At 35.0% G+C, this 16,449-nt stretch overlaps 1 protein-coding gene and 1 long non-coding RNA gene across 5 annotated transcripts; one reads left to right on the top strand and one right to left on the bottom strand.

Moving 5' to 3' along the window:
• Nucleotides 1-846: 846 nt before the first annotated feature.
• On the bottom strand, nucleotides 847-4,510 carry LOC123886193. Its single transcript, XM_045935527.1, has 3 exons — nucleotides 4,181-4,510; nucleotides 3,008-3,162; nucleotides 847-2,825 (listed from the first exon to the last, which is right to left on the bottom strand). Exon 3 carries the CDS (start codon nucleotides 2,821-2,823, stop codon nucleotides 847-849), a length of 1,977 nt encoding a protein of 658 aa, XP_045791483.1. The 5' UTR covers nucleotides 2,824-2,825; nucleotides 3,008-3,162; nucleotides 4,181-4,510.
• Nucleotides 4,511-12,606: 8,096 nt separating this feature from the next.
• LOC123883713 lies at nucleotides 12,607-15,932 on the top strand. 4 transcript variants are annotated; one of them, XR_006800414.1, is made up of 5 exons: nucleotides 12,659-13,095; nucleotides 14,056-14,399; nucleotides 14,691-14,789; nucleotides 15,117-15,212; nucleotides 15,503-15,932. It is a non-coding gene; the product is annotated as an uncharacterized LOC123883713 (long non-coding RNA). The 4 variants fall into 4 exon arrangements; XR_006800412.1 differs by having other exon boundaries at nucleotides 12,661-13,095; nucleotides 15,117-15,198; XR_006800413.1 differs by having other exon boundaries at nucleotides 12,607-13,095; nucleotides 14,056-14,493; nucleotides 15,117-15,932.
• Nucleotides 15,933-16,449: the final 517 nt, after the last annotated feature.

The raw sequence follows: 16,449 nt of genomic DNA, 5'->3' as shown, positions 1-16,449 counted from the left end.
CCAAAATAAACAGTCCAAAACAGTGAGATGCACATCCGAGCCAAAATACCAATTCCATCACCTGATCTGCTTCCAAGACTCAAACTAAAGCTAATAACCAATTCATCACCCTGCAGAATCTCAAATTTGACAGAAACAAAGTTCAAATAAACAAGTGTAAACTAAAATTGCTGCAATGTATTGAATAGACCAATTTGCAAAAACAAAGTTCAAATAATTAACTATTCTATAACTCACCAGATAAATCTTAACCCTCCAATAACTCCAAAAAATATGTTGACCAACGTAATCGCAATTCATACATCTCCTCAGCTGTTAACTCTTTTGGGTCATTAAATACCTACAATAAGTAAATAATAATATAAAACTATTCTTGACTCGGTTATAAAAAATTATTGATGTATAAAAAATAAAAATTATTACCTCCATCCAAGAATCAGTTATCTTAGCAGTGACAATGTCCAACATATTTTTCATTACATAGTATCCACAGTCATTTGAATTATATTGTTTCCTCGCCTACAAATTATATATAGTAACATTTGATCAAAAAATACCACACTTACTTATCAAAAAAGTAAATATATATAAAGTTAGAATACCACACTTACTTGTGGATAAAGCCATACGGTATTGTTCTTTCTATTGCCATTCGCCATTTGATCAACCGTAAAAACACTAATTCATAAGAAAAAAAAGCCGCATAAAATCATATAAAATTTGTAATAATTTATGTTTATAGTATATAACCAAAACCCCTAAAGTATAAACTTAATTACCTTGAAACAATTTTCTCCATTATTGGATTAAGTTTCCAATGTAGTGAACAAATAACAACCACGGTATTTATCTTTGGACAAAGTATTTATCTTTGAGATCTTTCATTGATACAAGGCTCTTGACATTTGACGAGTAACCATGTGGCACTTTGATACTTTGTAAACACTTGCAAAAACTTGTTTTCTCGTCTTTAGACAAAGTGTGACACGCGGGAGGCAAATATGTCTTGTCATTGATTTTTTGTGGTAATAACTCTTGTCGTATACCCATCAAATCCATATCAAGACGAGCATGTGCACCATCTTTTGTCTTGCCTTTAATGTCGAGAAGTGTTCCAATTACACTATCACATACATTTTTCTCCACGTGCATCACATCAATACAATGTCTTACATCAAGACTAGACCAATATGGAAGATCAAAGAACACTGACCTCTTTTTCCATATACTTTTCACAACAGGCTGCTTTTTCCTTTTGACACTTTCACTTTCGGCTTTTGGCACTTTCGCTTTTGGCACTCTCCCTTTTGGCTTTTGGCACTTTCCGAAGACAACATTAATGTCTCGTTGTCGTTCATAAACTTCCTCTCCAGTTAAGGGCGTTGGAGCAACACCATTCTCTTGGTCTCCGTCAAAAGCTTTTCGCAATCTACGATATGGATGATAACGATTTAGAAATTTTCGGTGGCCAAGATAAACAGTCTTCTTTCCATTTTTCAGTTGCTTATAACATGTTTTTTTTTCACATATGGGACACGCATTATGCCCTTTAACGGAATACCCAGACAAATTGCCGTATGCCGGAAAGTCGTTGATGGTGCAAAACAACATGGCACGCATGTTGAACTGTTCACCAGAATACGAATCAAAAACATCCACTCCTTCCTCCCACAACACTTTCAAATCATCAATTAGTGGACTTAGATAAACATCTATGTCATTTCCTGGTTGTCTTGGGCCTGAAATCATCATCGATAACATAATATATTTACGCTTCATGCACAACCAAGGAGATAGGTTGTAAATCATCAGGAGAACAGGCCATGAACTATGGTTAGTACTTTGATTACCAAACGGATTCATTCCATCAGTAGCAAGTCCAAGTCTAAGGTTTCTCGACTCTTTGCCAAAATTTGGAAACAAAGAGTCAATTTTCTTCCATTGCAATGAATCAGCTACATGGCGAATTTGGCCATCACATTTTCTCTCTTCTGCATGCCATCTAAGATTCTTTGCGTCATTTGCATTAGCAAACAATCTCTTGAACCTTGAAATTATTGGTAGGTACCATACGACTTTCGCGGGAGGACCCGTTTTGGTCACCTCATCATCACTAGAATCACCATCTTTCTTTTTGTAGCGAGACGCCTTACATGTCGGACAATGATTATAGTTTACAAACTCTTTTCGGTATAATATACAATCATTAGGGCATGCATGTATCTTTTCATACTCCAAACCCATTGGACACAATACTTTTTTCGCCTCGTAATAACGATTTGGCATTACATTACCTTCTGGAAGCATTTGTATCAACAATTCAAGCAATTCAGTGAAACTTTTGTCGGTCCACCCATTTTTTGCTTTCAAATTAAACAATTTTAACACCGCAGACAAACGGGTAAAATTTGTGCATCCCGGATACAATGGTTCATCCTTGTCACTGCATAAAGTTTCATACACATGCGCCCTCTTAAACGAATCTTCTCCAATATCACGCATCATGTCTTCCAGTCGATCATCGATATCCACACTACCACTTTCTCTATGGGACACACTTGGCGTTGCAACTACTTCACCGTGCCATATCCATTGTGTATAATTTTGACAAATCCCGTCACAAATTAGATGATTCATGATTTCTTTCTTAGTACGTTTTGGTTCTTTATTTGCACAATTTATACACGGACATAGAAAAAGTGGAGGAAATTCAGGAGGAGGACGTTCTAGTTCAGCATTACTTTCCGCAAACTGTAGAAATTCCATCACTCCATGTCTGTACTCAGTACTTAATCGATTAGCTCTCATCCAACTACGGTCCATACCTACGTTTCGAAATTTATGCATTCTAAGTTAAAGGAATGACTAGGTTGTTACTATTGCGAAACATTCTCTCGCCCTATTTTAATAAAAATTCATAGCCTATAACAGAATGACTAGATTATGCATTCTATTTTAATAAAAATTCATAGCCTATAGCTTCTATGTTTTGAAATAGAATCGGTACCTGTAGATGAGACCGTGATTGAACCTTCTAACTTCAAACAAAGATGACAACACCAAAAAAGAGCAACACCAGCCCCTGCACAGCACAAGCAACACGCAGGAGCAGCAATCACCGCCTAACGCAGGAGCAGCAATCACCGCCTAACACAGCAACCCCTGCACAGCACAAGCATTGATAATTTTATAAATATGTTTATACAACTTAGTTAATATCAAAACAAGTTGTATGTTTATACAATGGGCCATAAATATTGACCCCTGCCCATGGCCAAGTTGTATGTTTTCTTGAAGCCGAAGCTGAAGGGTATTTGCAAGAAAAAAGATCCCATCTTATAAGGCTATGTGGTGAAGCTGAAGGGTATTTGGAGAGACACTACTCAGCTATCTTAGGCTCATACCAAAACCCTCTTGACCATCTCCATATTTTCCCTTACTATTCTAACTACATCAAACTTGGTCACCTTGAGTAAGTATATTATATGGCAGAGATATTAAGCACTATTCTAACTCCATATTTTCACTCCTTAGCCAACCTTGAATATATTAAGCACTATAACTTGAGTGACTTCTATATACCTTGAATATATTAAGCACAAGGTTAACATGAGTGACTTCTATATACTTGCTTATACCTAACACCCTCATGTGCAGCAACATAACGAATTTTGAATCACACTTTGACATTAAAACATGGCTTGGTTATTTGAATTTTCTTGCCTATTTGGAGTTTAGCTTCAACAATAAAATCTGATATAATAGCAGCAAAATAGCAGCAAAACATGGCTTGGTTTAAAACATTACATATCATCTATGAAGTAAAAAATAATCAAAATAGCAGCAAAATAAATATCATAAACAGAAATGACCATATATCTTTTTACTTTTCATTAAATCTCATGCTAAAGTGACCTACACAGACCTACACAGACTTCCAAATCTCATGCAAATTTGTATTTTTATATTGACATTCTCATCATCAAGCCATCAAGCAGAAGAAGAATGAAAACCCACACAAAAAAACACAGACCCACACAGAAATGAACATCACAGACCCACGAAAACGACGTGAATGAAAACGAATGAAAACCCAAGCGAATGAAAACGAATGAACAAGAATGAAAATGAATGAAAACGAAAACGAATGAAATTTGGAGGAAGTTTGATTTATTCATACCTTTACCGAATAAAAACGAAGAAATTTGGAGGCGATTCAAGCATTCTAGGGTTTGGAGAATGAAACCGAATGAAATTGGAGAGATTGGAGAATGGAGAATGGAGAATGGAGAATGGAGAGATTGGAGAATGATTGGGAAATTGGAGTGTTTGATTTGAAGAACTTGGGACGATTTGGAAGAACTTGGGACGATTGAGAATGGAGAGTTTGCAGTGGGAGGGAGATTGAACGCGTATGAAAATTGGGAATGAAAATGACAATATGAAAAATATAATAACACTATTAGGATTCCACTACCGGTGAATCCTAGATCGGTAGTGAAAAGTGGGAATATGAAAAAAAAAATAATAACACTATTAGGATTCCACTACCGGTGAATCCTAGATCGGTAGTGGAAGATAATTAAAACAAATTTGTACGTAATTACGACATTGCCACCGTGTCTACTTTCCACTACGGATTTAGCAAAGCCGGTAGTGAAATCCCTTGTCTCTGAACTTTCCACTACCGTTTTAAAAATATCAGTAGTGGAATCCTTTGGTCAAATGTATTTCACTACTGGTATTCACATACCGGTAGTGGTATCTCCAAACCAAAAGTCATTTTTCTACTAGTGTAGTATCACATACTAGCTATTTGATGTCTCTTAATTGTATTCTAATACTAAGCCAATGTATATTGCCACACGTATTTCAAAACTAGTCTCCTTTGTCACCTCAAGTGATCATCATGCTTTATTATAAGCTTCATTCTCCTTCAGTTCAATGGGTGTAAGTTCTCTTTGATGAGTGTCTCTATTCTATTTTCTATTGGTTTCATGAAAACCCCAATAATGGTCTAATTTCGTTTTTGACAAAGCTGTCACCGTAGAATTTCATTTTCTCCTTCGTTCACCGTCGGATCACATTCATTTTTGGTCAGCATGTTCACGACACACGGTTCTTCATTTTCAACGGTCAGATCGTCAAAACAATGTCTAGAGTGATCGGAATCCTGGTTCTAATACTGACCACGAATTTAGAGTAAAATTGCTTGGAAGGAAAGCGCTTGAGGTAAGGGCTTTTTCCCCATACATTCATGCTACATAGGGACTGTGTTATGAGATAGTGATAGAACCTTTATCTTTTAGAAGAAACTAATTAAAAAGTGATTACAAGAATTCAATCGGTTTGAATAATTCAATTGAAATACTTGCCGAATACGTTTTATATAATGGTCGTTCTTGGCTTTGATTTTAAGAGAGAGTTTGACTTAATTATTTGATTTGATAAAAAGACTATATTCAAAATATTTGATTTAAATTTAATTAAGTGGATACTTACAAGTGTGTGATTATGATGTTGTATTAATAATAAATTCCCTTTGTTACCGTTGATTGCTATGGTGGTCGTTGTGTTGCCGTTTGTCGTGTTGTTGTTGTTGTTATAAGTTTTTGTTTATAAGCCGCTATTATAAGCCGTTGCTTATAAGCTGTTGTCTTTAAGCCGTTGACTATTGATGTTGTATCGTGATTAAGCCGTCGATTATTGATGTTGTTATAATGATGATGAAGTTGTTAAATGATGTTGCCTATTGACGTTGCTTACTATAAGATGACATGCATTCATTCATGTGCCCAATGACGTTGCCTATAAAAGTTGTATAAATGACGTTGCTTAATGATGTTGCTATTGGTGTTGTTCAATGAAGTTGAAAATAATGACGTTGATCCTCCATGATGTAAAACTGGAAATGACGTTGATCCTCCATGATGTAAAACTGAAAATGACGTTGTTATTGGTACCACATGCATTTAGCGAGTTTGGGCGCATTGCATGCATTTTATTTATTGAAGTTCTGTCGTATTTGGATTGATGAAGTTGTGCTTTACCTATTGGGTGTGTCTCTTTGTTGTGTGTTGTTGCTACTCGTTGATGTTCCGATAGTGTGTTTCTTTATATGATTTATGACGAGTTATCTGCCTACTTTTTGGAAATAAATAATTATATATATATTTTTGAAAATCTTTTGATTGGTGAAGTGTTTTGTTATTATTTTATGACATTTTTCTTATGGTGAGTATGATTCAATTTGGATAAGGAAATTGACCCTTACATGATTATTGTTGTAGGTACTAAAGATGATATGTGACGTTGATATGTTGCTTGAAGCGTGTGCGGGAAAAAAAAAAGGATTTTTATAAATTAAAAACTTTATGTAACGAATAGTCCGTTGAGAAACCTATTTTATTTTAATTATTTTGTAAATTAAATTTTTTTTTCCTAAATAATTTTCTTATTTAAAATTCGGATGTTACACTTAGCTATTAGAATTATTATACTTTTTTCTCAAAAAAAAAAAAGAATTATAATACTTTTATTGTATAAAAAAAAGAATTATTATAGTTTTTTTTTGGTACATGAAATTATTGGTATTAAAAAAAGGTAAATTCTTAGGTACACATATTATGTGGATATGTACCGGTACATTTGTAGATATGGATGATTCTGATTTGTTTACAAATAATATTTATGACAAATTCTATGGTACATGTGATAATTCTTAATGTACCGGTACATCAGGTAATTAAATTAATATGTAAATGAATATTTTTTAAAGGAAAAAAAAAATTTGATTTCTTATGGCCATGTCTATCATACACCTTTTTAGCATGCACCCCCTGCTACACCCCCTCTTTTTAACAGTTTTACTGTGGGCCCACCTGAATATTGAAAAATTAGAAAATTGAAAAGCTTTATGTGATTATGGTTTTGCCCTTGAAGTGTTTTTTTTTTCTACTTTCTCGTGGGCCCCACGTAATTTTTAAAGGGAGAAAATTCTGATTTTATAGGAATTGAATCCTCTCCTTCACCAAATGTCTCATTCTCTCTCCTTCTCCAAATCTTCACCATTGGATCAATCTCATGGTCAAAAATTTAAAGTAGAATTGACTAAATCCTAAATCTGAAGGAAAAAGAATTGACTCTCTTCTTCGACCCATATGCTTCTCGGTTCCGACGGTGGTGGGCGGCGAAGCGGTGGGTGACACTGCGGCTTGCGAAGAAGCGTCGTGGACGATCTTTCTATATTCTCTGGTTCTCAGTCATACATTAGCAATGTGAGATTCCATATCGTACCGAACCATTACTTGTCGATAGCGGATCTTGAGAATAGTTGTGAAGATAGTTGTGCACAGTGTGTATTTGCCATTTCCGCATATCAATCCTGTTGAGGCTGCTTATGACTCTATCTTAGGAGGTGAAGGACAAGGAGCATCGGAAGGTGCCGGAGCGGCTACTACTGTATCGGATTTCTGCCGGTCAGGCGACAGACGGAATCTGCTCTGCTCTGCTGAAGTGAAACTCTGCCATTTGTAGTTCGTTCACATTGTTATTCATTTACTGTGTATGTTGATTAGTTCTTTTTAATTCTTCAATAAAATTTTGTGGATTTTGTCGTTACAGATTTCTTGAGATTATCTTGATTTTTTCTTGACTATTATTATCATATTATAAATGTTTTCTGCGTAGCAAGTCTTTTGATCTCATTGTTGTTCTTGTTAGCATCCAAGTTGCTATTAGCAACTTACTAGAGAGATATTTAATTGTGTCATTTGTCCTGAGATATTAACTTGGTTAAATGATTTATTAACTAGTCCAATTGAACAAATCCATATTTAGAACTGTGAAATGTTAAAAATGTAATTCATCTTGAATTTGTTAGTTAGTAGTTGAATAAGAGTTAGTTACAACTAACTTGAAGTTGGTTAGTTTGTTAGAAACTAACTATGTTAGTTAGTAGTTTGTTAGGCCTAGTAGTTGAGCTTACTTGTTGTACAAGCCAACCACTATAAATGCATTAGAGTGCATTCATTTGTAAATACTTTTCATTTGGCCCAATAAGGATGAATAAAATTTTCTATTTTCCCTAAGTTTTCATAATCAGTTCTTAACCAAAATCATCAAGAAAGAGTTTCATCTTGTTCAACACAGTTTTTGCAAATTGTGTGCGTGCTCAAGCTCAAGCCTTCCTCGCCTATGAGCTTGCCTGCATCGTGCGCGCCTGTGCCTGCAAATCAAGCCTGCTGAGCCTGCAGCTTGTGCTGGTGAACCAAGCATTGTTGCTTATGCTGCGCCAACAATTGGCATCAAGAGCCTGGTTCAGTCACAGGAAACAAGAGTGAATTGTGAAGGAATCAATTGGAGAAACACTAAGTGAGCTGTGTAGATTGATTTCTTGAAGATTCAAGATGAATACTCAAGGTTTTGGTACAAACATTCTGATTCTTGATGGAAAGAATTGGGACAGATGGAGTGCAGTGATGAAATCTTTATTTGGAGCACAAGAGTGTCTTGAGGTTGTTCTAAATGGATACGATGAGTTGGGAGAAAATCCAACTAATGATCAGAGAAACACATACAAAGAAAATAAGAAGAAAGACTGTAAGGCTTTGTTCTATATCCAGCAGAATTGTGATGCACAACATTTTGAAAAGATTTCAAAATCTACTAAGTCCAAAGAAGCTTGAGATATACTTGAGGGTTACCATGATGGTGGTACCAAGGTCAAGAAGGTGAAATTGCAGGCGTTTAGAAGGCAATACGAGTCTATGGTGATGGAAGAGGATCAAAAAGTAAGTGATTTCTTCTCAAAACTACTTGCACTTGTACATCAAATGCAAAATTGTGGAGAGACTGTCACTGATGAAATGGTAGTAGAGAAAGTACTCAAATCCTTAACTCCAAACTTTGATAATGTAGTAATAGCTATAGAGTATGTGAAAGATACAGCTACTATGAAAATTGAGGAATTGCAAAGTGCTTTGGAAGCACATGAGATTAAAGTACTTAGTAGAGGTTCAGAAAAGGTGAATCAACAAGCCCTGCAAGCTCAAACCAACAAGAAAGATGATAATGGCAAGAATTATAAAAAGAAAGGGAAAGATAAACCAAAGTGGCTTAAAGATCAGAGTTCAAAAACTGATGACAAAGCTGAATCTTCTAAAGGAGGAGGTTTTGTCAAAGGTAAAAACAAGAAGAAGAACTTTGATAAAAGCAAGGTGAAATGCTACAATTGTGAGAAGCCTGGCCATTTTGCAGAAGAGTGTTGGTACAAGAAAGATCAACAAGAGGCTAATGTAGCAGAAGAAAGTGATGTCAAGTCAGTCTTGATGATGGCTACTATAGGAGATGAATGTGAGAAAAATGAAGAATGGTTTCTTGATTCAGGGTGCTCAAATCATATGACACCACATAGAGAATGGTTAACCAATTTTGATGCAAGCAAGAGGTCTAGTATAAAGCTAGCTGATGGCAGAAAACTTGCTGCTGAAGGTATTGGTAACATAGTGATCAAAAGCAAGAAGGGAGGCAAAGTGATCATCTCTGAAGTGTTATATGTCCCTGGTATGAACTGCAATCTACTCAGTTTAGGTCAATTGGTGCAAAGAGGGTTCTCTGTGAGCATGGAGGACAATGCACTGAAGCTGTTTGACAAAATGAAGAACTTGATCTTGATGTGCAGCTTGTCAAACAACAGAACCTACAAGTGTAAAATCTCAAGTGTAGATATGATGTGCATGTCTACCACAGTGATTGATGAGATTGAAGCACTTTGGCACAAAAGGTATGGACACTTGAACTATAGAAGCCTCAGTGATTTAAATTCTAAGGAATTGGTGTATGGTTTGCCTAAGTTCAAGACAAAGAAGTCCATATGTGAGATATGTGTGAAGAGTAAGCACAGTAGAAAACCTTTTGTAGCTGAGATGCCTAAGAGAGCTAGTGCTGTATTGCAAGTTATTCATAGTGACATCTGTGGTCCATTTGAAGTTGCTTCATTAGGGGGAAGCAAGTATTTCATTACATTTGTTGATGAGTACAGTAGAATGATCTGGTTATACACTTTGAAGTTAAAGAGTGAAGCTTTAGAAGTGTTTAAGAAGTTTAAAGTCTTAATTGAAAAAGAAAGTGAAAAATCAATTAAGATCTTGAGAACTGATGGTGGTGGAGAGTATACCTCGAAAGAATTTGAGAACTTCTGTACTAATCAAGGCATCACACATAAAGTTACTGCTCCATATACACCACAGCACAATGGACTAGCAGAAAGAAGGAACAGAACATTGTTAGATATGGCAAGAAGCATGATTAAGCAGAAGAATTTGCCACACAAGTTATGGGGTGAAGCAGTAAGTACTGCAGCCTACATTCTGAATAAGTGTCCTACAAAGAAACTTAAAGTTGTGCCAGAGGAAGCTTGGTGTGGGAGGAAGCCAAGTGTGAAACATCTCAAGATTTTTGGTTCATTGTGTTATAAGCATGTGCCAGATGCTAGAAGAACCAAACTTGAAGATAAAAGTGAAATAATGATACTTATAGGGTATCATCCAACTGGTGCCTACAAGCTATACAATCCAGTTACTCAGAAGGTTCACATCAGCAGAGATGTAATTGTGAATGAAGAAGAGAAGTGGAAATGGGAGAAAGAACCAGTGTATAGCAGTGAATTACAATCAACATTCATCTATCCAAGCTCAAGTGATGAATCTGATGGAAGTGATGAAGGTGAACCAGCTGTTGATGTAACACCCAAACCCATTATTTATATATTTCTACCTTAGAAAAAAAATCTTTTTCAAAATACGCAACGGAAAGTAATGTTCGATATTATAAAAGTTGTGGTTCGAGTATTACATTCTTCAATCAAAATAATACTAATGTAGTTAATTAGTAAAAATAGTGTTTATACAAAATAATCATTTCTCAAAATGTATAGTTTTACAAATAAATATCGAAAATCATAAAGACCCTATAGTCTAAATACAACCCTTTCCCGTGTCACAATCAGAGCGGAGCTTCACCGACGACTCGACATCGAATACCACAAAATCCTGTAAAATCTGGACCCCCAACGGTCCAGCACATAACACATAAAAGAGAGTTAGATAACATACTCAAAATAATACAAGTGTAAGTAAATTGTACTTAAACACTTCTTCATAAAAACATGCATAATCATACATTATACATATACATCACCATCATTCATGCATATTCATATATCATGCATATTACTTCATTTATCACATAATCAATCATCTACAATTATATACCAAACATATAGTTTCACGTCGTCTCGGACAATACCAAAACATCAACAAATACATTGTTCAGATTATGGTCATGACGGACCCTGCGTTGTTCAATTTATAGTCATGACGGACTCTGCGTTGTTCATTTTATAGTCATGACGGACTCTGCGTTGTTCATTTTATAGTCATGACGGACTCTGCTCCTCACATACGGATTAACAATCAACATTACCAAGTATGTGTCAAACATTATTTATCATAAATGCACACATAATCCCTAATGCAATCTAATGCTTCACATTCATGCTATGTCCTCTAGACACCTCTAATGCATGTGGTACCATCTTCTTTATCAGGGTATTTCACCTCCGATATCCGTCTTTATCAAACAATATAGTTCGATATCCTTCTTTATTGGACAAGCCAATATCCCTAAATATTCATGATGCATGCACTCAAAACTCATGAATATATTCATCAACAATTTTGGCATATAGCCCGTCAACAATAACGTGGAACACTATCCAACGTCCGTCTTTATTAAGATAATCAATACCTTAATATCCGTCTTTATCGAATAACATAATTCGATATACTTCTTTATTAGAATAACATACTCTAATATCCTTCTTTATTAAGTTGATTAACACCTTAATATACTTCTTTGATATTTAAACAAACATCATCAACAATCAACAACAATTATAATTCACAAATATAATCAACAATTCATCAACACATCATTCTTCATCAACAAGCATCAACAAGCATCAACAATCATCAACAATCATGTAAGAATCAGCCACTGATCGAAAATACATGCAAAGGAAGATTGCAGATGAAAAACTGGTGAAAACTGCAGTATTTACGCCCGGGGCGGAAATATTTACGCCTGGGGCGGAACTTTACGTTTGGGGCGGAAGAATTTACGTTTTAGGCGGAAAAAATACTGAAAGGCTGGCTGCTCACTGATCTGCCGTTTCAGGCGGAAATTATGGACAGCCTCTCATTGCAACGATCATAACTTGGGCTACGAAAGTCCAATGGAGACGCACATATACTCGTTGGAAAGCTAACAAACAGGGCTACAACTTTTATGTTGACCACTAAAACCAGTTCACAACGAAAAGAGGTCAAAATTGCACGTAAAGGTTCAGACCTCATAGATAACAATTTTCTACCACTACAAGAAAAATGTCACTTTGCGACACTTCAGTTGCAACAACTTGACCATAACCGTCGCAATGTGTTAATTTTAAAATTTTTGCAACGGTTTATGCGACAGTTATGTCAACCGTCGCAGTATTTTGGCTTTTTAAAGTGGCAATACCTCTTTTCAATTAGCGCCCATTGAAAATTTTATCAAAAAAAAAAACACACTCACTTAATACCCAAAATAAAAAAACAAAAACACACACACAAAAGTGAAAAAACACATTTCATTGAGAAATCCCTAAATCCCAAAACACTCTTTCATCGCCACCACAGTCACACTCCGGCGCAACTTTCTTCATCGTTCCCTTCAAGAAAAGTGAATGGGTTCATCGTTCTCTCCAATCGTTTGTATCAAAACTCACTCTCCAATCTTTCACCTTAAATCCCTTAATCACTCTCTCCAATCGATCTCTTTACTGTTCCCGTCGAGAGAAGTAAGATTTGTGTTGAGCATAAAGAAGAAGTGAGAATCCTTAGGCCGCCGACCCTCTGACCGCCTCTATACCGAACCTCCACCTCATACTCCGGCGCTCTGCCGTTCTTTCAAAGCTCGACTGCTCTGTCTACCCGTCGTTGCTTCTCGTTCCATTGTTCTGTCATCTGCTTCCACTGTTCGTTGTTGATAAAAGTATGTATAAATCAAACTTCCAAGATGTAGATTCTCCATACTTTTTTTTCAATTTTTTAGTTTAATGCTTAGGGTTAGAGTTAACCATTCTTAGTTTTAATTGTATATATGCTATGTGTGTATATTTGCCACTTTTATTTTAGATTGAAGATTTTCGCTAAATGCTTGTAAAATTATTCCCTTTAATACTTTTTCAAACTCAAATTTAGCCACAAGCTTCCTTTATAATAAGTTAGTCACAACTCAACTCAAATTATTATCTGGGACCACGTGTTAGTGTTGTGTTCGTGTCCGTTGTTTGATTTTGTGTAGTTGATTGGTAGTGCATGTTTGGATTCAAGATACTAACATACTAACATTTTATATTTTAATAAGTTAGGTTCTGGAAAAACCTTTAGAAAACTAATATGATGAAACCATAAACTTGACTAATCTCTTATTGTAATCCCACAAGACTTATGTTCAAAATTGTGATGGTAAATTTCAAACTTTGTTTTAACAAGTTTTGCTTGCTGCATCTGTTGTAGTTTTAGAGCTAGTGGGGAGTTTTGTTCAGTGTAGCGAGACTGTGTTTAGCTGTTGTGGTCAAATCAATTCGAGTCAAATAATAATATTAACTAAAGCTATGCTATTTTTATTGTGATGATTAAATGTGCAAGTGCTTAGAAACTATGAACTACATGTACATCCCTTATAAATATTAACTAAAGCTATGCTATTTTTATTTGTATGATTAAAATGCATCTTGTTTGTTTAATTATCTCAGTTAGGGAGTTTGTTTCTTACTTCCCTGAGAGACACAATGAATCTTTAGAGAATGATTATAGGGATTCTCTTTCCTTTTTTATTGTGGAGGGATTATCTTCCTCAGGGATTGATTCATCATCAATGCAATAAAGTACCAACTACCAACACATGACATTGTTTTTATACTTATCCTAATTCTTTTTCTCAATGTAGTGAAAATGGCGACTTCACCATATGAGGAGCCACGGAGCAAAATAATAGAAGAGAATGCTAAAAGGATGGAATCATCCTTATGAGTTTATACAAATGCATTTTTATCATACAAATGCATTTTTCTTATGGGTGTATCATAATTTTGATTTCTTGTCTCTTGAAACTAAGTTGATTGCAAGTACTCAAATTATGTACTTTGGATGCTGAAATTGGTCCTACCTTATTTGACTGAATTTTTTATTGTGGTCTGTTAGGATTTGGCATTTGATTACTTGTCTCTTTCTGTCCTGCTGGGAGATAACTTCTACAACTACAATTTTGGAGATCTACTTGCCCACCCTGTTGTGAGTATCTGCTGATTATTTTTTTTTGGAATGTCTCCTCTTTCAAGTTTTCTCGACTCCATTCATCTATTTAAGTTACTATATACTTATGCAGGTATGAGCTAAAGTTATCAATCTAGTCTTGTTCTAGTTACACTAAACATGTCATTGAACTTGTATTTTTTATAATTTCTTGATTTTCTTGTCAGCCTATTAGACCATTCACTTGGCAAGGAGGTCATTGAACTTATATAGTTTTACTGTGCTTATTTTATTGAAAATCATAACCCGTTTCCATGTTCATATTTGAAGGTAGGGAATCCTCTTATGGAGTTAAATATGCTCTCAATTCAAGAGCAGAGTTCTTATGGTTCCATGGACTGATTTCAAATTCTTCTTTCAAGTGTTAAGGTGTGTACATTACTTTGTAAGCGTTTAACAGAACTTTCATGTTTATCAAACTTTATTGTGAGAATCCTTTATTTACAAATAGTGAGATAGTACTAATTTCTCAGTCTATCAAATTGTTAAATGACAAAGGTCAAATAGTTCTGATAATTGCAGAGTATATCGCTGTCCCATTTTTTATCAAGCCTACTTTTGTTAATTTTGTTCTACCATCTAAGAAGAATTTTGCAGAGTATATGTAGTGGTTTACTTTCTTCATTCTCAACATGAATTCTATTATAGGGTAAATATTAACTTTGAGTTGTTTTGGACCTTGATTTTAATGTGAAGGATGAGAAGCCAACCAACTGGTTGTTTGCAGAATCTGTTCAGATGAAGGGGAAACCAATCACACATAAGACAAATTGTTATGGTTAGATAAAATTTGTAAATTTCCATCTCCTTTTAACACTTACATTAAATAATGCTCTATTACTTCCATCTCATTTTAATATTTCTCTAATAGTAGTGATACTAGTATATCCTCTTATAGTATGATTCTAGCTCTTTGTATATTATGATTGACCTTTTCATCTCTTTCTTATTAATTCCACTTAATTGTTTCTTTACTACACTATGGTGATTTATTTTCTGTTACTTATAGTATGTTATTGATGTTGCTGCTGCATAAGTTTCTGGTTTGTGTGCTTCTCACTATGTTTTTGGTTGCTTCGTAGTTCTGTTTTTGAAGTCTGAATGCGAACCCTCTGCGAGACCACCGTGAGGCAACGCGAAAGTTGTTTGCTACCACACCATCACTATCTTCAATCAATGGCTCCAGTTGCAGTGGGAGATGTGATTCTAGACGGAGCTTAATTTTGTTGCCCTTATTTATTGTCATTTGTGTGTGTGCTATAGGTCCGGGGTTTTTGATGATTGAGTCCATTCGCTTTTTTAAGTATCCTAATAGTTATGTTTCTTCAGGTAACCAAATAAGAAGAGTCAAGAGATGGTAGCACTAATTAAGGATTATGAAGCAACATCATTTACTAGGGAATGTTTAGATATTTTAAGAACTTATTTTGCCATAATGTTTTGTATGTTTAACCACTATACTAATGTTTATGTTTTAGTTTTTCAATGTTTGAACTACATTGATTTTTTTTCGTTGGGAACTTCAAGTACTTTAATTAATTTTTTGATGTATGGATGTTGTCACTACTGAATGAATTATATAAATGAGATTAGTTATTTATATTTGTGAATTTTAATTTCATTACTCTTGTATGGATATGTATTTGTTATTTAATAAGCCACTAAAATGTTTTAAATTATTATATTTTTTTTAAAAAAATAAAACAGTTTGCGACGGTTTTGAAACCGTTGCAAGTTCTGCTACTAAATTCAGTCTTACTGGGAAAAAACATTGCGACGGTTTGACACTATTGTAACGACGGTTTTCAAAACTGTTGCAAAGTTCTCTTGCGACACACAAATCAGCAACGGTTCGCTAACCGTCGCAGATGTACAATTGCGACAGTTTCAACCGTTGCAAACTGCAATTTTGCCTGTCGCAAAGTACCTTTTTTCTTGTAGTGTACATTTCTCATTTCAAACTCTAAACTCTCAAGATTCTCATATAAACCATTTTTCATGTTATAAACCCCAAATAAGTTCATATTCA

This window comes from Trifolium pratense, linkage group LG5, assembly GCF_020283565.1.
Source record: "Trifolium pratense cultivar HEN17-A07 linkage group LG5, ARS_RC_1.1, whole genome shotgun sequence".
NCBI lineage: Eukaryota > Viridiplantae > Streptophyta > Magnoliopsida > Fabales > Fabaceae > Trifolium > Trifolium pratense.
The sequence above is the reverse complement of the archived record's forward strand: the minus strand, read 5'-3'. Positions and strand labels throughout refer to the sequence as shown.

Bases quoted from the DNA above. Each gene is read 5' to 3' on its own strand.
- LOC123886193 (XM_045935527.1), bottom strand. From the start codon at position 2,823: ATGGACCGTAGTTGGATGAGAGCTAATCGATTAAGTACTGAGTACAGA.